At 38.4% G+C, this 25,601-nt stretch overlaps 1 protein-coding gene across 4 annotated transcripts in view; it reads left to right on the top strand.

Annotated features, from left to right (window-relative positions):
- Positions 1 to 25,601, top strand: part of DOCK7 (dedicator of cytokinesis 7) — a 224,280-nt gene that overhangs the window by 124,229 nt on the left and 74,450 nt on the right. For all 4 annotated transcript variants that reach the window (XM_004588728.4, XM_058657374.1, XM_036494308.2 and 1 more), the window contains exons 18-22: positions 137 to 238; positions 6,989 to 7,075; positions 15,912 to 16,143; positions 19,102 to 19,266; positions 21,759 to 21,928. In XM_004588728.4, coding sequence (XP_004588785.3) covers positions 137 to 238; positions 6,989 to 7,075; positions 15,912 to 16,143; positions 19,102 to 19,266; positions 21,759 to 21,928 — 756 coding nt within the window. The remainder of the gene's footprint in view (positions 1 to 136; positions 239 to 6,988; positions 7,076 to 15,911; positions 16,144 to 19,101; positions 19,267 to 21,758; positions 21,929 to 25,601) is intronic.

Raw genomic sequence — 25,601 nt, 5'->3', positions numbered from 1 at the left:
TCATATAATTAAATCTTGTGATGTTTGATGAGACAAATTAGTGTTGTGCCTTGTTTTGAAGTCAAACTTTGCAAGTATTATTTTTATAACATTTAGGTTTTTTGTTTGTTTGCTTGTTTGTTTTTCTATTTGAAAGTGGATACCAATGCTTCAGAATGGACGATTGAAGACTGGCCAGTTTTGTCTTCCTGTCTCCCTGGAAAAACCACCACAGGCCTATTCAGTGCTGTCTCCTGAGGTCAGTATCTCTTGTACGGAAATTTTCCAGCTTGAATGAAATGAGACTTTTATTAAAAGTTATATGAAGTTACTCAGCAAAACTTTGCAATTTCCTGTATCTTTAAGTATGTTAATAAGGAAGCAGTGTCTCTCCCTCTCCCGAGGTTAAAATTTCTCTGTATAAAATTTAGAAACTTTTCTTGTTAATTTAAGATTATTTTTTGAGAGTCAGATAAAATGGGGAGATCGATGTTCCATCCGGATGTTCATTGCCTAATGGCCACAACATCTAACCCAGTCTGCAACCAGCAGCCTCTGAACTTCACGTGGGTGACACGGAACCACATTCTTGAGACAGCACCTGTCCTTTGTCTTCCCACGATGTGTAGACTCAGGAAGCTGGATTGGAAAATGAGCTGGGCTTGAACCTCGAGACTCCAATTGGGACGCAGTAGCTCCCAACTCTGAAAGCTTTTTTCTGTTTTTTAAAAAAAAAGTTATATAGGGAACCAAAATAGTACATGCAATATAAATTTAAAAAAAAAAAAACAAAATAAGAACTTTGCATTTTATCTCCCAAGTAGCTTCTTTAAGCAAATCATTATTTCCTTTTAGTATAAAAAGTATTTCTTTTTAAAAATAAAGATTTATTTCTTTATTTGGAAAGCGGACTTGCAAAGGGAGAAAAAGATTGATTGAGAGCCCATCCACTAATTCACTACTCAAGTAGCTGCAATTATTGGAGTTGGGCCTTTCTGTAACCAGGAGCCAAGAACTTCCCGAGTCTCCCAGGCTGGTGCAGGGACCCAAGAATTTGTTTGTTTTCTGTTTTTATTTTATTTTATTTTTGATGATGTTTACATAGTTGATCAAGGTGGGAAGGGTCGAGGATCAGGGGATAGTGACTGAGACCTTTGTTTACGCATTTTTTTCCCTTCTTGTATCTGGGGGAAAGGGGAATACAAGAGGAGAAACCATGCCCACACCCAGCCTCCCAGCTGCCACATTACCCCGGGGATGGGGAACTGCCACCCAATGTCATCCCAGGGTCTGCATGGTGGAGCATTTTCTGAGGGTTCTGCTGATGTGGTTTCAGTAGTTCTGAGGTGCTGCTGATGTCGCTGCTCCACTAATGATGAAATCCTTCGAAGGTCAACTGGCTGTCATAGTCCACCTCCCAGTCTTCATTAGCTGTCAGGCTTCACTGGGCTAGTTGATCAGTTTGTTCTGCCCTCCATTCTCAGCAATCCTGTATGTGCTGCGGCCTGGCCTAGCCCTGCCCAAAACATGCTTGGCTCAAACATATCACAGGGGAGTTGCAGTCCAATTAGAGCAACTCCCCCAAAACCCCCACTGGACCAGCCCCCCAGCTCTGGTTCCTGTGCCTGCCAGCATGTGCAGTGGACCAGTCCGTTCTCCCCTACATACCACTGGTATATCCCATATTTCATTGGAGTCCAAGGATTTGGATTATCTTCTGCTGCCTTCTTGGGCAAATTACCAGGGAAGTGGATCAGAAATGGAGTAGCCGGGCATGAACCAGCCACTAATGGGATGACATTGCCATAGGGGGTGGCTTTACCCACCCACAGAGCATTTATTAAAAAAGCTAGAGGGCTGGGCAAGCGGTTAGCACAGTGCTTAAGTCACTGCTTATTACACCTGCGTGCTGTGTCAGAATTCTGGAATTGAATCTCAGCTACTGATCCAGCCTTCTACTAATGTATATCCTGGAGACAGCAGATGGGACACAAACACCAGGGTTCTAGCCAGTCCCACTGCAGATCCAGATGGAGTCCCAGGCCCGTTTGGCTCATCACAGCTGTGGCTGTTGTCACCGTTTGAGGGGTGAACCTGCAGATAGGCTATCTATTTCTGCTGTCTTTCAAATAAAATGTAAATGAAATTTGTTTTGTTTTGTGAAAGTGACTTTGTTATGAACATATTTTTAAACATTTATTTATTTTTATTGGAAAGTCAGATATACAGAGAGGAGGAGAGGCAGAGTGGAAGATCTTCTGTCCAATGATTCACTCCCCAAGTGGCCGCAATGGCTGGAGCTGAGCCAATCAGAAGCCAGGAGCCTCTTCTAGGTCTCCCATGTGGGTGCAGAGTCCCAAGGTCTTCGACCGTCCTCCACTGCTTTCCCAGACCACAGGCACGGAGTTGGATGGGAAATGGAGCTGCTGGGATTAGAACCTGCGCCCATATGGGATTCCGGGCATGCAAGGCGAGAACTTTAGTCACTAGGCTATTGCACCGGGCCCCCAGAATAGATGGTATCTTAATACCTTGTTTCACGGGCCGATGCTATAGCACAGTGGCTGAAGTTCTTGCCTTGCATATACCAGTATCCATATGGGTACTGGTTCACTACCCAAGTGAGCACAATGGCTGGAGCTGAGTCAATCTGAAGCCAGGAGCCAGGAGCTCTTCCTGATCTCCCACGTGGGTGCAGGGTCACAAAGTCTTGGGTCGTCCTTGATTGCTTTCCCAGGCCACCAGCAGGGAGCTGGATGGGAAGCGAGGCTGCCGGGATTAGAACCGGCGCCCTTATGGGATCCTTGTGCATGCAAGGCGAGAACTTTAACCACTACACTATCGCACCAGGCTTGTTATGAACTTTAAAAAAAAAAAACCTGAAGGAAAAGAGATCTAAATTAAAATTTTAGAATCTTTGTAATAGATGATTGTGTGAATACAGAGTAGCCATAAGCATACAGGATGTATCAGATTTGAAGATGCCAAAGTCCTGAAATGCAGACAGTTAACAGTCAGTATCTGTTATTTACAAACCAAAGTGTCTGTTTAGAGAATTATCACACAGCGATTACCAATATCTCATAATGATTTTTTACTGTGTCTGCTGATGAACATGAATCTGAAATGGTGTGGTGAATAATCTGGTGGTATTTATTTTGAGAATATAATTTTTGAATTTCTAAATTACAAATTTTTTATAAATTATATTTTTAGATTATATATAATATAATTTTTAAATTATATATAATTTTTAAAAGTACTCACAAATAATTGATATTTTTGTTTTTAACAATAAGAAAAAATAAAGCAGTAAAAGGTGGTGTTCTGACTTGAGTCACTCAGTAAGCCCTTTCCTCACTGCACAGTGTCTGTTGCCGTTTATGCGGTGTGAGAAGTGCTTTCCTGCTGCAGGCTCTTGGCGCTTCCCCAGCCAGCAGTGTTGTATGACAAGGCCTGCTTCTTCATATTGCTCAGTAAAGTCACCTGTGCTTACACACGTTTCAAATAGCAGCATCCCCAGCTTTATCCCTGTTTTATTTCTCCTTGTGTTATGTATCATTGACTTTACATTTAATGTTTTCTTTATCTTTTATTGCTGCATCATGTTTAGAAATGTGTTTACTTATATTGTAGATAATCAGTGAATATTTGTTAAGTGAATAAAGCAGGAAAAAAAGTAACACAGGACCTTCAACCTTAATCTAAATTTTGTCAGTTATTGATTTCTTTTTACTTAATTCATTTGCAAATTCAAGGAGAATTTTTTTTAATATTTGTTTTATTTTTTATTGGAAAGTCAGGCATATAGAGGAGGAGAGACAGAAAGAACTTCTGTCAGATGATTCACTCCCCAAGTGGCCGCAACGGCCAGAGATGCACCAATCCAAAGCCAGGAGCCTGGAGCCTCTTCCAAGTCTCCCACGTGGGTGCAGGGTCCCAAGGCATTGGGCTGTTCTTGACTACTTTCCCAGGCCACAAGCATGGAGCTGGATGGGAAGTGGTGCCTCTGGGATATGAAGTGGCACCCTTATGGGATCCTGGTGCGTGCAAGGGTAAGAATTTAGCCGCTAGGATGCCATGCTGGGCGCCAAGGTAAACTTTCTAAAGAGTTGTAGCTGATTTTCTTGTAGCCCCTGTACTGTATGTGCTTAACATCCCTAATCCAAGAATATGTCATCTTAAATGGCTAAAAATAGTATTTTAGACTGCTAGGCTAAAATTTGATTTTGGAGTATATTAGACTTGGGTGTTTTTTTTTAAATTTTGTTTTGTTTGGTTTTTTTTGAGGGGGGTAGATGCTCAACTGACAGAATTGATGCAAATATTCTAAAATCTGGAAAACGTGGAGTATATGACACATGCCTAGACTCAGGGGATATGACTCTATATATGCTAATTGTAATAAGAATATAGAGATTTTTTTGAACTTAACTAAGATGGTATTGACATAGTGTGGCTAAAATGATATGTGAAACAACCCACCTGATTAGGAACTAATCTTATTACTCAAAGATTCAAAGAATCTATACTTGCTTCATTGCTTAGATTAAAATAAGTGAAATAATTATTTAAGCATTCATCTTTTACGACATTGCTTAATGTGATTTTGAATTTATTGGTCCATACTTTTGACTTATTTTAACTTCAATAGTTCTTTAGAAGTTAGAGTGTGAAACTTGGCATGTAACAATGCGTAGGTACTAATAAACTAATTTCTGTAATCAGTACACTAGTTCTTAATTATTTGACTCAGTAAACAATTTTCTTTTTAAATGTGGAAAAAAATGACCTTTTTATGTGGCTTTGTTGTACCTCATTGTTGTGGTTTTCAGCTTATTATTCCGTTAAATATTTGTTCTTCTACTCTGATTACATGAAATCCTCTTCTCTGGGTAAGGCACTGTTCTGCAGTTCAAGCGAATGTTGCCACTGAGGTGGCATAGTTACAACTTGAGCAATGGTCAAGATGCTCTCAACTCCTACTCTGAGTTTCTGCTCATCGTTTTTTCCCCCCAAATTATATGCCTCGTAAATCAAAATGCCTTCTAAGATCTTTATCAGAATATTACACAAATATTTTAAACATAAAAATTTCCATAATTGGACTCATGCTTATTGAACACTGTGGAAGAAACCCTGGCTGCGATTGTGCTGATGTGAATGACAGAGTAATATAGAGAACACTTAGAATGCCAGGCACAAGAAAGGTGCTGTTGCTGCTGCCTGTTCCAAGTATCTGAGTTAGCAGTTCTTTTCACATACATCTGAACTAACTAGAGGATTTTTTGCAACCCAGTAGTTAAACCTCATTCACAGGCTTCTGGTATAGTGGTCTAGGTTCCAGGTTGAGTTTGTGTCTGACAGTGTCCAGATGATTTTCATAACTGTGAATAGACCACCCTTGTGAGTTCATATTATATCTTACTATTATTTTTCTGCTGTTTGACTTCTCAAATGGCTTCAATGGCTGCTGGAGCTGGGCCAATGCAATCCAGGAGCCTGTGGCTTCTTCCAGATCTCCATGTGAGTGCAGGGATCCTTGTACTTGGGCCCTCCTCCAGTGCTTTCCTACAAGGTGCATTAGTAGGGAGCTGGATCAGAAATGGAGCTGCTGGGACACAAATAAATGCTTATGTGGAATGACAGCACTGTATGTGCCACGTGCCAGCTTTACCCCATATGTTGCACCACTGACCCCAGTATTATTTTTGAAAGTGAAAACAAGTGTTGTTATTGTTGTTGTTGTTTTTGATAGGTTTGAAGTTATTCTATCAGCCTTTTAAAAAAGTTGTTTTCTACGCAGAATAAAAGGATAAAGCCATGACAAATATAGACCTTATATTTTTGTCTGCTTTACAGTCTTTTTAAAAATTTGTTTCAGAGATGCTTGTCTGAAATGTTTTAGAGAAACATTTTCTACAATTTCTGCTTTAAAATCCTCTTCTAAGCTTTCCATTGTCAGCGTTACTTTGGTGCCATTGTCTAATTGCTGTCTTTTTGTTATTTATGTTGAGCTTGTCCTGGTCTTGAGATAATTCATGGTTTTCAATTATATCCTGGTTATTTGGTCTATTGTGTAATGATATTTTGGATCTTATTTAATCTTTTGTTTTACCAGTAAAGGGGGAAGGTGCTACTGTCAGAGGTTAGAGTTCACATTCCCCCCACTCTGCCTTTTTATTTTAACTCCCAGCTGTGAATTGGGTAGGAGGTGCTCAGAACTTGAGGGGAAGTGGGACAGAGTGTCGCCCTGGTATATAGGTATTAAGTTGGAGAGCAGGGCAACTTGTTCGCTGTGGTTGGCAGCATAGGCTCTTCCCTCAGCCTGTAAAAGGAAAAGTAGGACCAAGGTTAGTTTCTTTGTGATGAGTTATAGTGGTTTTTTGTTGTTTGTTCTGAGAGGAGAGTTTCTGTGTGTGTGTGTGTGTGTGTGTGTGTGTGTGTGTCTTAGGGTTGCCAAACTCCAACACTAGTCCAGCATATAAGAGGTAAAAATAAACTTGAGAAAGTACTACTTTCTATTTCCCTTCATCCTGATGTCACTAATGCATCTTCATTCTTCTTTCTGCCTTTCAGAATCTTTATTTTAACTCTATATGTCATATTTCAGGGTTTTTCTCTGTCCTTAGAGAAAGTATAGACAGATTTTTTTTGCCTTTTTAAAAGTTTTTAAATAGATAATTAATGTTCTTGAATGTTAAAAACATAGGTTTCAGAATAAGATGTGGTTATAAAAGTATATGTGTATACAGAACATTTGCAATGATACAAGGAGATATTTCTCTGAAAAGAGAAATTTAGGGTATTGTTTCTGTTTTCACTCAAGCTTTTTAATTCATTTTTAGGAGACATTTTGTATTAAGTGCAAAATATACTTTTAATTTACTCATAGTAAATGCAAATATATTTCCATAGTATTTTTTCTCCTTGATATATTATTTTAAAATTTCTTTAAAAAATTTACGATCTATTAAGCATATTGATCAGTGTGTTTGTTGTCTTACAGGTCCCTCTGCCTGGCATGAAATGGGTGGATAACCACAAAGGTGTTTTTAATGTTGAAGTTGTTGCAGTTTCATCAATCCATACACAAGTAAGTGAACTTTAGTCATTTTTATGATCAAATTTCATTTTCGTGAACTGTCCGTTTTGTTATCTGCTACCAGACTTACAGGAATATATATTAATTAAAATACAGATTAGAAATATTTCAAGGAATGGACAAATTGTCACTGAATGTCAACAACAGCAAACATTTTGTTTTTCAAAATGTTACTAACTTCATTTTGAACAATTCTGTAACATTTTCCTAAGGTTTCTGGTACATGGCAGAATATAGTTAGGAAACTATCATCAGCTTAATTTATTTTTCATTCTAAAGTATTTCACGCAGGAAGCATTTGGTGCACAATTTGCCCTAAATTCTTCATGTTATTTCTGAAACATTCCTAGCTGTCCTCCAAAGTGTTATTCCTGATGTCCGTGCCATTTTTTTTTAAAGGGTTTCTCCTTGCTTTGGAGAGGCCTACTTGGGTGACGCTTTTGAACATTGAACCCATTCTCTCTGGGTCTTTTTATCTTGTACCTATTACTGTGTTGCTTCTTCTCTGTATCTCAGTGTCATTTTCTCTGTTGCATTGTTGTTCTTTCTTTCTGCACATATATGTGTATATAAGCGTATGTTCCACTCCTCACCATATCCATTAAAGTTCAAGTTTCATGAAGTTAGACTTGTTACCTGTCAGAGAAAAGAGCCAGAGGAATGTATAAACATAATTATCAACAGTGCTGTGTTACCTATATTAACTGAGTGGTTTCAAGTGCAAACAAGTGTATCTATTCTACTTGGGACTGGGTCATTGCATTGATAAGTTAGACATGTACTGTACAGACAGGAACATGGACAACCCAAATGGTCAAATATCAAGTGTAAAATGAGTAGTCTGTTTTTAAAGGTGGGCAACTAGAGTAGAAATTGTGGCACAGTGAATTAAGCCACCACTTTGAATGCACACATCCTAAATTCAGATGTGCCTGATTCAAGTCCATGTTTCCTGCTAATGTACCTGGGAGGCAGAAGATGGTGGCACAAGTTCTTGGGTTCCTGAAAGCCACATGAAGAACCCAAACATGGTGTTCCTGGCTCCTGTCTTTAGCTCCCCATTGGCTGTTGGGATTTAGAGAGGAATCCAGCAGATGGAAGGATCTGTGTCTCTGCCTATTTCTTTGCTGCTCTTTTTCTCTGTCCATCATTTTGCCTGTCAAGTAAATACATAAATGAAATTGCTTTAAAAATTCCCAGAAGGTAATCTTTGCAAATAACTTAAAGTGCCTAGAAAATCATGCTCAATCAGGATAGAAGAATTAGCTGGTAACAGATTATGAAAGCCCTTGAATGCCATAGAATTCAGAATCTAGTTAGATGGTAATTTCTAACTTAAATAGAGAACTAAATTTAGTCACATGCTGAGGGACAGCAATTATGAAACTGGCCAGCTTTGTTGAATTTGTTGCCCTTAAAGTGCCTGTGCTCTGCAAATGGAGATTTCTCACAGGCAGTTGTAACCAGTTTAGAGTTTGGGAGTAAAAGTAACCAAATAAACCTGATAGCCAAAATTAAATTATAAATGTAATTTCCAGGGAGAATTTGTAGAGTGAGAAGAGGTAAGTGTTTGCAGTGGAAATTAGTGGTTCACCAGCATGTTACAAGAAGAGCTGCTATGGAAGCTTCCCTAAAGTCGGTTCACGTTCGATATCTGATAGGGGGATTATGGGACTCAGCTCATAAGTGTACACAGAATGATGATTGACTTTAATGGAAGGCTGGGAAGCTGAATCAGAAAAAGGAAAAGGTCATTGGGTAATATGGAGAGGAAACAAAACTAAAACAAAAGCAGAGGTCTAAGGAGACTCCTGGTGGAGTCACACAGGCCATTGAAACAGTGTGACATTTTTGTGACAGGGAATGTGACAAGTCTCAGTGGAGACTTGATTCCCAGAGTTTTCGTGAAGGGCTTGTCACTTTAGTACTGTCTGCCCAACAGATACCGTAAGTCCAGACTCCGGGAAGGAAAGCAGGTATTCAGTACCATAATGTTTGTACAGATAGTTGTTTCCATGGGAACCCTTTTGAAAATCTAACTTCCCAGACATGCCCACGCCTTTTGAGAGACTGCAGGCTTTTCTTTCTAAAATGCCGGAGGCATGAAGACTGGAGACAGAATACCTGTCCCCTGGTCTTCTTCCTATATGCCAGGATTCAGGAGAGCCCAAGCCAGGAGCCAGGATATTAGTTGAGGTTACCTACATGGGTGACCAGGATCCAACCATTTGTGTTGTCACTGCTGTCTCCCAGGAGCTACTTTGGTACAAAGTTGGAATTAGGAACCAGAGTTGAGAATTAAATGCAGCACTCGAGCATAGGATGGAGGCATCCTAACCTGCATCTTCCCACTAGTTTTAAACCTGCTGTATTAACTCTTCTCTGTCCTGACCTGCAGGACAGGACGCTCAAACCCTGAGGGTGGACTGGGAATGCCGGGCTGGTAGCCCCAGGCTGCTGGCCCAAGAAACACACGGACACTCCAAGCGTACTTGGTAGAAAAGAGTGCCTCTCTCTTTATTTTTACTCCTCATATATACATACCTTCTTCTCTAGGGGAGGAGTTTCCTGGGAGTAATTATCTTCCCTGAAGCAGGGAAGGAACTAATCAGCTATATTGAAACAGGGGAGGAACTAATTATTTGAACAGGAACAAGGGTGGAGGTTCTATTCTGCTTGCTCCACAGAGGATGTTTTGGCCTAATATCCTGCTTGCTGTAGCCCTGCCTGCAGGCTTTTGCAATGCAACAGGCTGTCAGGTAGGCCAAGTCTAAGGCCCATAAGTCTGTGGCTCCTAACAGTTTCCCCCTCTATTTTTTCTATGATACAGTAAGGGTATGGCTCAGTGACTGTGCCTGTCTTAGGTCATCTGACCTCCCGTCAGGTCCTTACCAGTCATGGGAAGCTTAGGCAGATGGCAAAGCCTAACTCCTGTCTTAGGTTGGTACCTGACTGGGTCAGAGGTTGCCCGTCTTTGACTACCAGCCCTGGCTACTGTATAGGTGAGAGCCAGAATCGAGAGTCTTGCCGTCCTTCTAGGGCTGCAAAGGCTTGTCTTTTTTTTTTTTTTTTTAAAGATTTTATTATTATTGGAAAGCCGGATATACAGAGAGGAGGAGAGACAGAGAGGAAGATCTTCCATCCGATGTTTCACTCCCCAAGTGAGCCGCAACGGGCCGGTGCGTGCCAGTCCGATGCCGGGAACCAGGAACCTCTTCCAGGCCTCCCACGTGGGTGCAGGGTCCCAAAGCATTGGGCCGTCCTCGACTGCCTTCCCAGGCCACAAGCAGGGAGCTGGATGGGCAGTGGAGCTGTCGGGATTAGAACCGGCGCCTATATGGGATCCCGGGGCTTTCAAGGCGAGAACTTTAGCCGCTAGGCCACGCCGCCGGGCCCCAAAGGCTTGTCTTATGGCCATAACCTGAGCCTGTGCTTGCTGTTTTAGCCACTTAAGCTGAAGGCACAGCAAAAGGAGGCCTATGCATAAGAGTCATCCTAGCAGCAACCCCCACTCAGTTCCTGAACAAATGGAACCCCTGGGCTATATTAACTGCAAGAGAATTCCAGGAAATGGGATCAACATAGGTGGAATAAATGACAAAGATGTGATGTCAAAGCAAGCCTTCAAAGTCTGCATTCCAGGAACCGTTCAACCTGTAAGAGAGCTGATGAGAGAGATTAGCAAGTGTAGAGACACATTCCAACTTTACTAAGGTGACACATACTGCATTGAACCCGAGTAATAAATCAACTCTGGTTCAGCATTAGTATTCCTGAAAAAGCTTCAGGAGGACTCTAGTTGTGGGTCCCAATGGCAGTGGAAGTGGGATCACTCTCATTATTCCCCAGTGAATCTCCGTTTTTCGGGGTGGTGGGTTCCATAGGAGTAGAAGTAGTGAGACTGGGAGAATGGTGTTTAACCAGCTTTCGGGAACCCATCTGGGGCTGTCTTCTTCCTGTGGGAAAACACAAACACTTCCTCTTCCCCAAATAAGAACAGGGTCTGGCCCTTGCCATTGTCCAGTCAAAACATTTTTCCAAAAGACATTGGGTTTTTTCCCTGAGTGTGGGTTCCAATGACGATCTGCTGCAGTTACCCTCATGATCAATATTTTAAAAGTTAAGGGCAAAAAGAGCTAAAAGTAGGGGGAAAATATGTAAAGGAACAGAAGAAAGTGTTGGTAGCTTTCATTAGGCCCATATAGTTAGAACTGATTTTATTCTCTTCTCCTTGGGCATGGGTGGCGAATGTAAGACAACTTTGCAGGAGAGAGTCAAAGGTAAGCAAGTCTTCTCATTAACCAGAAGACAGCTTAGTTTTCATTGATGCAACTCTAGCAAATGAGAAATTTTGAGTGTTTGCATTTGATGGGGTTCTGTAGGTCTTGTCAGGAGCTCTCATCCAACTTCAGGTTTCCAGACTTAGACCTTCAGAATCCTGACTTTGAGACAGGAACTGGGGTGTAGAGGGAGTAAAGAGTTGTGAGGTATAAACCACATGCAATGGTCAGGATAGTATACAATACCACACTCACGTCTAACAGTGTTGACACACACAACACTAACACAGAGCTCCTCACAGGTAGCTTTACAACACAACCACTAAGTATTCTTCAGTTTAGAGACTTTTCGGGTGATAAGACCACTCAGAAATCTCCTAGACATGTTAAAGCCTCTTATGCTTTGGTAGTTTTCTTTTTTCTGGGAGTTCCAGGGGTCTATAGACATTACACTTCAGACCCCAAGCTTCTAATTCTGGGCCAGGGCATAATGGCTCATTTTCAATATATTTTAAAACGTTTACCTTCATCTTTAACCATCTTTTTTGAGGGGCTACTCGTCTTAGTTGTAAAATGCAGCCTGTGGTTTTGCAACCAAGATATGACAGCATCTCTAGACAATTGTTAGGAAGCTATTCACAAATGTGATCCACTACCAGTTTCTTGTCATCTCATCAAATCTCAGAATCCTTATGATAATCCAACATCACTATCTCAGGTTTAGCAATGGCTTAACAATGCCAAAATGGAAATAATTGTTTTTCCTTCAACTAACTGATACAGAGTTTTATTATATGTCTACTCAATAGCTACTGAGAGACACTGAGAAAATAAGCTATATTTTATTTCAAGCAAAAGTTTTGAGTGTGTTAATACTACCATCTGCTTGGTTATCCACTTACAATCAGGCCATTCTTAATGTAGTCATCCACTGAACTCACTAGGAAGGTTCTGCTACTTTTAATTTTCTATTTTTACTTCATACATAGCATGCAAATCTAGTCTGATAGGTTACTGCTGGCAAATATAAGAAAAAGAGACATCAAGCAATCTTGCTACATACTTATATATGCATGTCTTAAGAAGCAGCCATAGAACTTGCCACAAATGCTAAAATCACATAATTGCCATGATCAAGTTTATATCTTTTGTTTTGCAAACAAACTAATGTCCTTTCTTACCATTTCAATGTAATGTCAAAATCTTAATGTGTTGTCTTAACTTTCAAAGTTTCTATATTCATAAAGATAAATACACGTGACCTGGCTTGCTAAGGCTGTTTATAATTAACATAGACTTCCCAACAATATAATCCTTGATTAAAAATTGTTAAAGCATTACTAATAGGGGTTGGTCTAACTGTTCTCGAAAAAGCGACAGAGTGAACCTTAAGAAAGGAAAGAATAGGAGGAGGTGGATAATGTGTATCGAACTTGGCCTGGCAGGACAGGAGTAAAACAGCCCAGTCCAGATCACCACACATCAAGCACTATAGATTTTCAGAATAGGGTAACTCTAGTGTGGGGGTAGATTACCATTAAGTTTTAACTCTAAGCTTGCCTCTGGATTTCCGGGGTCCCTCAGATTATCCCTCATGCCCCAAGATAGGGAGAAGGTCTGGGAATGAAATGAACTATGCACCTCCAAAGTTCCAGGAGTCCCTCAGATTGTCCCTCGTGCCCAGAACAGGGAGAGGGTCTGGGGATAAAATCAACTATGCCCCTCCAGAGTTCCAGGGGTCTCTTAGATTGTCCCTCGTGCCCTAGGACAGGGAGAGGGTCTGGATATGAAATCACTTATGCCCCTACAAAATTTTTCTTAGTAATGTCCGAGTCAATTATCGACTCACCTTTTTTGCCTCGCACCCCAAACGCTTCGGCCGAAGTCTTCACCGCGAGGTTCCTCAGTAGCTCCACCGTATCAGGGTCCCCTTACGGGCCACCAATTTGTCCCGACCTGCAGGACAGGACGCTCAAACCCTGAGGGTGGACTGGGAATGCCGGGCTGGTAGCCCCAGGCTGCTGGCCCAAGAAACACACGGACACTCCACGCGTACTTGGTGGAAAAGAGTGCCTCTCTCTTTATTTTTACTCCTCATATACATATATATATACCTTCTTCTCTAGGGGAGGGGGAGAAAGGGAGGGGTTTCCTGGGAGTAATTATCTTCCCTGAAGCAGGGAAGGAACTAATCAGCTATATTGAAACAGGGGAGGAACTAATTATTTGAACAGGAACAAGGGTGGAGGTTCTATTCTGCTTGCTCCACAGAGGATGTTTTGGCCTAATATCCTGCTTGCTGTAGCCCTGCCTGCAGGCTTTTGCAGTGCAACAGGCTGTCAGGTAGGCCAAGTCTAAGGCCCATAAGTCTGTGGCTCCTAACACTTCTCTGTGTAGTGAGGGACAGGAAAGGAATTTTGGCAGTATTTAGGTTCAAATACAATATGGAAGTAGTCCCCAGTAAAAGCCTGACGCTGTTGTGATTTTTCTTTTTTGATATTGCCAGATCTATTGTAAACTTCCTGTTTTCTTTCCCTGTTGATAAGATTGACATTGCAGTATAATGTTAATATGTTCATTCCCTTGATGAAGAATTCTTGGTATCCTGTTATATTGTGTTAAATACATAAATACATTTTCTTACACTTTCCCCCCTTTCCTATAGTCATTATGAGTTTTCTTTTTAGATTTGTTATTTATTCACTTCTAACTTTGCTTTTATGCAGGCAGATATATAGTTGTTTTATGTGATGATGAAGAATTTAAAACCCAATATGTTGTTATATAGATTTAGAATATGTGTAATTTGGAATTGTATATATTTAGAATATATGTAATGTGGTGAAATAGTTATGTACATCTACTTTATAGCATTATGGCATTCATCATCGGTTAGTACTCAAAAGTTAATACATTTTGCCACTCTAAATTAAGTCAAATGCATATTATAGGCTTCTTAAAAGATAAGTTGAATATAGTAAATATTTCTTAAGATGTTTTATTTATCGTTTTGAAGTATACTGGATTTATTACCACTATGTAAAATAAATTGACCATATAATCTAACCTTTTTAAAAGATCAATGAAAGTAGATCTATGATGCTTTATACTTTTCTTGTAATTGTAAATTGGATTTCAAAACTGAATTCCTTTTTTATTTAGATACATGCATATTAAATTGGAACAGAATTGGAATTATAAATGTGAAGTTATATAGCATTATTGCCTTCCCTTTAAGTTTATTTTTATTGCTAAGTGGAAGTGTTTCCATAGTTGAAATAGACTTTTACTCACAGCTCGTTGGTCAGAATACTAATGGATGGCGATGTTGAAGTATCAAAGAGCCTCTGGGAAAGTGAGTGTTGCCTTTGGACCTGGCACATGGCACATGCTGTCAGGATGGAGTCAAGAGATAAGAACTACGGAAAATCCAACATTTTAACACCTGTAAAAATTTTTATTTTTTTGAAAGGTGGAATAACAAAGAGAGAAAGGACTTCAACTGTTGCTTTACTCCCCAAATGATTGCAATGACCCTGGGCGGCCAGGAACGTCATCTGAGTCTGCCATGTTGGTGGCACGGACTTAAGCACTTGAAGCATCATCTGTTGCTTCCTAGGCTTATTAGCAGGAAGTTAGATTGAAATGCAGCTGCATTGTGTGAAATGCAGACATCCCAAGTGGTGGCTTAACCTACTGTGCCTACCCATGAATGGAGAACATGTAGTATATAGAAAAATTGTTAACGAGGCTAAGATTGATTCACTTATAGATAGAGGTAAAAGAAAATTCTGATTATCAATGTGATAGCAGTTACATAAAGTATCAAGGAAGGAACTTAGAAATGTAAAGAAGGGTTTTTCAGGCTGTCCGTCAGAGCTCTGGGGAGGGCATGCTGCTGTAGAGTCACATTGCCTGCCATGCTGCTGTAGTGTTACAGTCACTCGCTGTGGAGGGAGAAGCACTGTGGCTGTAGTGATCGCTGCTGCTCATGTCATTCATCACAGACCCACAGCATTCACATCTGCTTGCTGCCATCAGGGAAACAAAAGACTAGAAGAAAAGACCCTTTTAACTCCTTAAACCTGACACACTGCTCTGTACTGTCTGCCCAACATAACCACAAGTCACCTGACCAAGAAGAAATATAGTTTGAAGAGTAGAGTTCTAGTATTAAAAAGTACACAAGAGATGCTGGGTTTGGAGCTCAGAGGCAATACATTGATAATGGACACAGGTAGGTTGCTAATGTATTTGCCATAATAATTCAACTCCACACTAAAAAGGCAAACTCAAATTTAAAAACAAAAACCGAGAAGAAGCTTAATTAGCATCAGTAAATTTCTTGAGTAACCAGTAGTATTTGAAGTGGTTGTTTTGCAATAATAAGTGAAAATAGATGTATTTAATTGGAAATAATGTTTTTATATACCCATATGTGTTTTTTGTGTTATTAATGAATATGCAATATCAGTGGTCCCTACTCCTTAAAGGGGAATTTATAGAATTTTAATTGTTTAGTGCTTTGGTTCATTTTTTTGTTTTAGGATCCTTATCTTGACAAGTTTTTTGCCCTGGTCAATGCTCTGGATGAACACATGTTCCCAGTCCGAATTGGGGACATGAGAATCATGGAAAATAACTTAGAAAATGAATTGAAGAGCAGTATTTCAGCATTGAACTCATCTCAGTTGGAACCAGTGGTCCGATTTCTTCATCTTCTGCTTGATAAACTGATACTCTTAGTTGTTAGACCTCCTGTCATTGCTGGCCAAATAGGTAATTTACTTTTGTTTGGGGATAAAAAATGACATTTGTAAGTTGAAATTTCTAACTTTTGTAAAAGAAAAAATAAAGAAGAAGAAAAAGAAGAGGAAGAATCATGATTTTTCATTACTGTTTATAAGGACTGTGGTTGATTTTTTTTTGAGGGGGAGGATATTTTTATTTCTAATGGTAGAAGTTGATAGCTTTCTTTTGTTTTTATAAAATGTGCCATCTAATCTTCTGATGAAATCATGTAACCAAATTTGTTCATCCACCAGATAGGTACTTAATATGTCAGACACTGAGAAGCATGGTCCCTGATTTAAAATCTCACAAAGCAGTTATGAAAATATAGACAAACAATAAATTCTGTTACCAATGCAGAAGAGATTTAATCTACCTAGACTACATTTTCATTCATCTGCTGTCATCCATTTAGTAGCTCTTACTGCCTTCAGTTGCTTGAAATCACTTGTTCTTTTCTGTGTTGTTGCCTGAGGAGAGGTGTACTTCCCTACACTTACCCAAGGATTACTCCCCTAGTTATCTAATAATTCCACCTAAACTATGCAAAAAAGTTTAGCTTGAAAGAAATTTTGGCTAACCTGATACAAAGTTTCTATTGAGTGGTGGGATAAAGGAGAGGAATATTTAACTTATTGGCATTTTTAAGGAAGACTTATAAGGAGACACAACTCTTGGTGTGAGCATCTCAAGATAGATAGGATTCTGACAGATAAACAATATACCTAGCAGATGAAATAGCAATGTGCGTTGTATAAGCACAGATAGCTGAAATTGGCTATTTGAGGGAGGAATTTTGAATAGTATTCTAAGTTCTAGGTAATGATTACAGGTGATTTGAAGGGCAGGAATTGTAGTGTCTCCCAGGACACCTGGAGGACTGGGACTACTTTTCTGTTGGGAATCAATAGCTTTTGATTGGCCTTTTCTTAATTAAGAAAGTAATCTGACCAGCTCTGCCTTTAAAAAGACAGCCTTGCTGCATTGAGGTGGAGAGCAAGTAAAAGGGGAAGTTGGAGAATTAGGAGTTGTGTGGAATTTAGTACAAAAAATTGTAAGATCCTGATAAACAGCATAAGGCAGTTTAATGGAGAAGAGAGGATGGTGTAAGAGTTTATAAAAAGCACTGTTGTACAAAAGAACAGAAAAAGTCTTGAGAAAAATGAGTAATATTGTTTTCTGTGGTAAATTGTTCAAATAATAATATTATAATAATAGCATTATGTGACCTTAGTAACTATTGTGTGTAACATTGTAACAATAAATACTATGTAACACTAGTAGCAAACATGAGTCACACTAATTATGTACTAGGAATAGTGCTGTATGTTTTATTTGTAAGAATACATGAAATTCTCACAACAGCCCTATATTGTAGGTGTTAATGTTATCATCATATCATGAATGAAAAAAGTTATAACATATTGCTTAAAATCATGTATAGCAAAGTCAAAATTCAAACCCAAGCAACTGAAACCAAAATGTCTGTCTGCTTTACTATGCTTGAGACATTTTTCACTGGTGAAATTAACAAGAATAGTTTTAGTTTAATTAAAGGTAGGAACCAGACTGCAGGGAATTAGAGAGTGTTAACAGTACATGATGGATGCAACACAAGTATATACTCTTCTTGTAAGTTTGATTAGAAGAGAAAGTGACCGCTTCTCCGCCTTTTGGCTAAGATCAAGTGTAGAAGAGAAAGTGGACTCAACAGCGCATTAGGATGTAGAAATTTTAGCATGCTTCCATATTAGGAGAAAACAGTTGGCAAAAAGAAGAAAAATATAAGCTACAGAGTGAAAAAGGGTGTATCTATGAGATAAGCATGAAGGTCGATAGACTGCTCTTCTGTAGGAAAAAGGAATGGCTTCTTTTAGAATGTGAAAGAAGTTTGAGATGCTGACAAATTTTCTAAACTTGGAGACTTAGATACTTCATAATTTGTGTACATGTATGTGTGTTGTATGAAGTAGATGGCAAAATTTACTAAGAAGGGAATAGGCAGAGCTGAGTTTTAAAAAGGATGGTGATGGTTTGGACAGCTAATATGAGAAAAAAAAAAGCTAAGGAATTAATTAAGGACACAGGATTGTTAAACCTCATTCAGGTTTCTGTCTAGTCTTCCTTCTTGGTCAATGTATAGAGATTAATCTTCCTACATGACCATTTTATCTGGTTGTTCCACTTTTGGGAAAACTTAATTGGCTTCATTCTCTGCTTATAATTTCCTGTCTTGATTAAATAAATCATGGACTCTGAGCTGAATTCTCAGAATGGCTGCTGAGTTTATCCTTTATTCAGCATGCTATCTTACCACATTTTCCTAATTTTTATAAAACCTTCATTACCTACTGACTTGAATAACTGAGTAGCTGTTGATTACCGTAGCATTTGGAACTTGCATTCTGTGTTATACTACAGTTTGTTTTTCTAACCCTTATTTTCCCTTCTAATTCTATACAAATTCACTCATTTCAGTCAAGTGGCTTACTGTTTCCTTTTCTAAATACTTTGTTAGTACTTTCAATAGTCTATTGTTAAAAAAAATAATCTATTATCATTGTGTTTGGACTTTCAGAGTCATCTTTAAAATGAGAAGCTGCTTCTGAATGTGAATTGCAGGATGGATTTTTTTTTTAAATCATGTGCTCTGTATTGTTTTGCAAAGTAATGGAACCTGTTGGGAAATGTTTTCATTTTTAACCAACCAAATCCATGCAATTTTCATTTTAAATTAGGAAGATTAGTGTTTCCTCATTTTGTTTAGGAAAAATGTTTTTGATTCGGCTAAAACAGGATGTCATTAAAATGAATTTCAAGTAACATTTATGTATTTGCTATCTTTGTAATAAGTATACATAAAGCATGTAGAGATGAAAAAACTTAAATCTTCATGGAACTTACAGTCTAAGCAAGGTAAAGCAAAAATATTTTCTTCCTTAAAAGTCAATCTAGGTCAAGCATCTTTTGAAGCCATGGCATCCATTATAAACCGACTTCACAAAAACTTAGAAGGAAATCATGACCAGCATGGCAGAAATAGCCTTCTTGCATCGTATATCTACTATGTCTTTCGCCTACCAAATACTTACCCTAATTCACCATCACCAGGTATTTTGAATTTTTTAAACCGTGAAAATGTTCTTCATAAATTATGCTTATGACAGAGATAATTGTGTAGTCCACAGAAAGATTCATTCGTTGAATAACAAACAAGTGTTGAATCCCAATAAAATGCCATTCACTATGCGTGATGCTTGAATTAAATGGATACACCAGCAGTATTCTTTTTTAAAAAAAAAAAAAGATTTATTTATTTTATTACAAAGTCAGATATACAGAGAGGAGGAGAGTCAGAGAGAAAGATCTTCCGTCCGATGATTCACTCCCCAAGTGACTGCAACAGCCGGTGATGTGCTGATCCGAAGCTGGGAACCAGGAACCACTTCTGGGTCTCTCACACGGGTGCAGTGTTCCAATGCATTGGGCCGTCCTCCACTGCTTTCCCAGGCCACAAGCAGGGAGCTTGATGGGAAGTGGAGCTGCCGGGATTAGAACCTGCGCCCATATGGGATCCCAGCATGTTCTAGTCGAGGACTTTAGCCACTAGGCCACGCCGCCGTGCCCAAGCCAGCAGTATTCTTAAACATCATTTATAAACCTTTGAGTTACAGACATTAAAGAATTAATTATTAGAAATTAACTCCAAAATTAATTTCTTATGTCTCTGGAAGCATTTTGTCACTCTTTAGGAACATAGGAAATAGATTTTTCTTTATATTAATTACATTGCATTATGTGACACAGTTTTATAGGCACTGGGATTCCCCCCCCCACGCCTCCCCCAGGCCCCCCCCCCCCCGTGGATTCCTCCACCTTGTTGCATTACCACAGTTCAAGTTCAGTTGAGACTCTTTCATTGCAAGCATATACCAAACGTAGAGTCCAGCATCTTATTGTCCAGTCAAGTTCAACGGCTTCTTAGGGAGACTCTCTGTGGTCTGAAGGTAGAGCCGGCAGAGTATCATCCCAATCACTCAATTAAAAGCCCCAACATAACATCAGCCACAATTTATAACATTATGGAATTGATTGACATAGTTTTGAGTAACCAATATGTTAAAACAAAAAGAAAGAAAAGAAAGAAAAGAAAAAAAAATACAAGTTCTTAATTGCATCCTGTACCTTCTTCATTGGCATTTCAATTTTAGTTTATATACAGCCAGGTTCTATACACCTTAAAAAGGTTATAGATTATTATTATCTTGGGTATTCAACATTGTGTTGGGTAGTGAGAAAAAACTTGTTAGGTAGTTACTTGATAACCCTAAGAATCCTACAATAATAATAAAAAAAAAGTTTTTCTAAAAAAAAGTTTTTCTCTGTAAAAGTTCTGACCTTGTTTTGGAAGACTTATTTGCCGCAACAGTGGGTGATTGGCTGGGCCAAAGCCAGGAATCAGGTTCTTTTACCGGGTCTCACGTTGGTTCAGGGCCCATGTAGTTGTTCCATCCTCCATGTCTTTCCCAGGCTCATAGCATGGAGCTGGATTGGAAATGTTGCAACTAGTCCTGAAACCAGCACCCATATGGCATGCCTGCTCCACAGGCAGCAGTTTTATCGCAGTGCCATAACACTGGTCCCCAAGTTCTGATCTCTTTATGGTCAGTAAACTAATATATTTTTCTGAGCATTGGACCCTGAGTAGTTACTTATCTATCCTACGACATTGATGATAGTAGTAGTATTTTAGTTGAATAAACTTTTAGTTGTACAGTTAGCTAATAATTATGTCTCACAATCTGTTCAACTTGTTGACTTATTTGAATCATTTATCGTTCTCAGATTATATATATGTTAATTAGTTGATAAGCATGTATCATTTAGAATTACTTTTATGAATAAAAAATATCCAAATTAGGTTATGGGAATAATGACTGTATATTTTAGGATTCATAGAACATTGTTGAAGGGTAATGTTAGGTATGATTTAAATCAGACAAAAAGATTTACCTTTATTTATGTATTTATAGCACTATTTATATATACTTACCTTTATATATGTACACAGAGATATCTATAAACTGAGCTTTTGAAATCATGTGTGTGTTTAAATCATTAACATGACATTTTGTATTGTTTAAACTGTTACTAATAAAGGTAGAGCCAAAAGGATAGTCTTATTTAAGAGATGCTGGAAATAAATTGGTTCTCCTAGTGACTGGAGGGGTGGAGAAAAGCAGAAGGGATATCAGCTGGAGTATTTTGGGGTCATGTTTGCAACTGTATCTAAATCAAGGTGATATGTTCCCCTTATTAATTTTGTTTTTTAATGTATCTATATTACATAGCCATAGGCACACTGAAGAGATGATGTTTTTAACTTGTAATTAGAGTAAAATTAATTGAATGTCTTTTTTATAACTCTTGTTAGTTGTGATGGGTATTTTTCTTTCTTCTGGTATTTTTCATTTTTATAGTATTTTTCATTTGAAAACCAAAAACAATTTGTGATCCTTGTGGAATCTGTAAAGTAACGAAGTTTTTTTACGTCCTTTCTGCATTTTCTGTTTAAATGAATGCTGTTCCATATATAATTCCAGGTCCTGGGGGTTTGGGAGGATCAGTGCATTACGCCACAATGGCTAGATCTGCTGTGAGACCTGCAAGCCTTAATTTAAATCGTTCTCGAAGCCTTAGTAATAGTAATCCAGACATATCTGGGACTCCCACATCACCAGATGACGAAGTTCGGTCGATCATTGGTAGTAAGGTAAAGATATGTGTCTCTCAATATGGTTTACCATTTGCTGAACAAATGAGAAATATCCAGTTATTTTATTCTCAGTTTTGTGATATGTTTGAGTTAGAAATTATCAGGAAATTCAGTAAAATCAGTAAACAAATGTTTTATGTTTCAGTTGAATATGCTTGCTATTACAAATTGACTTATACACTCAGCAAAAATATGTGCCAATTTCTAAAATTTATCTGGAATGACTGGTTATTAATATAACATGTTACTTGTCTGATATTCCATTGTGTAAAAAAAAAATCACTGGATTGACTACTTATAGAATTAACAGAAAACTGTCATGTAAGAGATAGGGCATCATTGTTTGAAAGTATGAGCCCCTCCAAAAAACATCACGAACAGTGATGACATTTGATATGTAACAGAGCTGCCTTTCACGTGAAAGTGAAACAAAATTTTTTAAAAAGATGTATTTATTTTCATTGGAAAGGCAGATAGAGAGAAGGAGAGACAGAGAAAAGAATCTTCTATCCACTAGTATATTCCCCAGGTGGCCGCAACGGCCGAAGCTTCTTTTGGGTCTTCCATGTGTGTACAGGATCTCAAGGTTTTGGGCCATCCTCTACTGCTTTCACAGGCAACAAGCAGGGAGCTGGATGGGAAGTGGAGCTGCTGGGATTAGAGCCAGTACCCATATGGATACTGGTATATGCAAGGCAAGAACTTCAGTCACTGTGCTATAGCATCGGCCCGTGAAACAAGATATTAAGATACCATCTATTCTGGGGGCTCGGTGCGATAGCCTAGTGACTAAAGTCCTCGCCTTGCATGCCCGAAATCTCATATGGGCGCCGGTTCTAATCCCGGCAGCTCCATTTCCCATCCAACTCCGTGCCTGTGGCCTGGGAAAGCAGTGGAGGACGGCCGAAGACCTTGGGACTCTGCACCCACATGAGAGACCTAGAAGAGGCTCCTGGCTTCTGATTGGCTCAGCTCCAGCCATTGCGGCCACTTGGGGAGTGAATCATCGGATGGAAGATCTTCCTCTCTGTGTCTCCTCCTCTCTGTATATCTGACTTTCCAATAAAAATAAATAAATTTTTCCAAAAAAAAAGATACCATCTATTCAGTAATGGTCAGTATTACAGATTAGAAGGTGGAAGCCAGCTAGTATTATTTCTAGCTGTATTTTTATTCAAAGCATCCATATTTATGACCCAATAGTATACATGAAGTAACAGATTGCTATTATCCTTCTGTATGTACAAGTAACCCAAGCAGGAAAAAAACACAAGTGAGAGTGAGACCAAGAAATTCCGTTGTGTTGTATTTCGACCAAAGTATTTCAGACTGACTTCGGGAAAAATCATTCTTGGAGAAATATTGGTAACTTTCCCTGGCAGTTTGGGTCATTAATTAGAGAATGAGGAAGAAGTAATAAATAAGTGCGTTCTGAAGTTAGTTTTTAATTCTTTGCCTGAACTGCAATACAGCTTTGAGAGATCTGGACAGGTGGGTTGGCGAAGTACTGGAAATTGACGCAGCACATCTGAAATGCCCTTGGCATTAGTTAGGTACAGAAGCTTTATACCCAGAAGCTTCTGCTTTACTCATCTTATTAGTGAATCTTAATTCACTCATGTAAGCATTTCTCATTTTTTCATAATTTGCAGTTTCTCACACATAAAAATATGTTTTAGCCCTATAAATAGTAAATTAATATATGGATTTTGATAACTTAAGGACCTATTCGGCAAACTCTTAAAACTATATGCCAATGTATTGAGATGGTGTTCTGCAGAGCACCCTGAACACGATGGCAGTTTCAAGAGCATGTTTACCTTCCAGAAACATTGCCATACTTAGGGAGATAATTCAAGATTTTTATTCTTGTTTTCGTTTTTGATCATATCTGATTGTATTTAGATATTAATAAGGTATTGTTTTTCAGCGGAGTTGAATCTGATGTGTGAGTTATAAAGAAATTTCAAATAATACAGCTATAGGCAGCATTTCCTTAAAGGTTTTACTTTTAAAATGTCCCCATTTCTTTAAGATTTATATTATACTTCATTGTATTTCTGGAGTATCTTATATGTTTAGTTAATTGTAACCTCAAGACCTAGTATGAAGAAAAATTATGAATGTTACCCTTTCTTAAGAATTTTATTGACACATAATTTATATAAATTTTTATATATAGACACCTATGTATGTATTAATTTGTGAGATCATCATAAGAAAAGAATGTTTCTTATGATAACTTGCTTATCCTAATCAAGTTTTATCTAAGTGCCTTTATTCTTTTTCTTGCAAAATTTTTGATAGCTGTTTTCATATTGGATTATCAATTAGTCAAATCTCTAATAATAATGGGGTGTAAATTTATGCATATCCGTTTCTCAGTTATTCTGCTTTTACGGATGTGACAATCCACGACACTTTTTTGGAGTGGTCTTAACTTCCATCCTGCTCTGCCCTGGTCAGATCCTACACAGTTACCGTAAATGTAACCCTCCTAATCTCAAATTCATACATCTTATTCTATGATGATTGTCTTGCATTTTTTTCTCTTACTCCAACAGTCTCTCTTATTTCCCTGTCACCTCTAATCTGTTGGTTCTATGATTTTTTAATCTGTTTCACTCTTTTATGTTTCCTTCTCCTCTTGAACTGGCCTAATGACTACATTAATTACTTCAATGAACAAATCTTTTACTCTTTCCTTTAAAAAAGAAAGTATTAAACAGTATGTTGCAAAGTGAATTTCCTGAAAATATTCCAGAATTTACAGAAAAGATATCTGTACTGAATTGGTGGAAATTTATGAGAGAGAACACAATTACAGCTTTGGTAAATCAAATGCTGACATTTATTTTTATAATGTAGTGACCCCAAAAATTGATTGTGGCAGAAATACTTCATATACCAGAAACAATGTTGGCGATTACCAAAGAAACTTGATTTTACCTTGTCTGTAAAATGTAATTCCTTGTTTTTTAAAAAAGTTTATTTTTATTGGATAGGTAGATCAGATTTACAGAGAGAAGGAAAAACTGAAAGATCTTCCATCTACTAGTTCACACCCTAAATGGCCACAATGGCTGGAGCTGAATTAGTCCGAATCTAAGAGCCAGGAGCTTCTTTAGAGTCTTCCATGTGGGTGCAGGATCCCGAGGATTTGGGCCAGTCTTTGCTGCTTTCCCAGGCTACAAGTAGGGAACTGGATGCAAAGTAGAGCAGCCAGGACACAAACCAGCACCTATATTAGATCCTGGCACTTGCAAGTTGAAGATTTAGCCATTGAGCCATCAAAACAGGCCCAACAGTTTTTACTTTATTGGAAAAACATATAGTTGTTGATTTGCTTTTATCTGACATACCATAATAGAGCTTTGAGAAGGCAAATATTTTAAACAAATATAATTATACAATTTGACTAGTCTTTGGAGATTTTTAGATTTACTTTATTAGAAGGCATTCTTTAAAAGTAAATGGAAAGTTTCTATGAAAACTGTCTTCTTTTTCATCTCTTTGATGTTTTTTGATTTGGGCCCCTACTCATACACTAATATTCTTGGTGAGCCTGTGTTTGCTTGTCTTCTTAAATTCTTGCCCCTAATAATAATCTAAAATTCCCTGACAACCTCTGTCAGTTATGATTAGCAGATTTCTAGGGCTCCAGATCTAG

This window comes from Ochotona princeps, chromosome 2 (genome assembly GCF_030435755.1).
Source record: "Ochotona princeps isolate mOchPri1 chromosome 2, mOchPri1.hap1, whole genome shotgun sequence".
Lineage (NCBI taxonomy): Eukaryota > Metazoa > Chordata > Mammalia > Lagomorpha > Ochotonidae > Ochotona > Ochotona princeps.
Note: the sequence above shows the minus strand (reverse complement) of the source record. Positions and strands in the feature narration are given on the sequence as shown.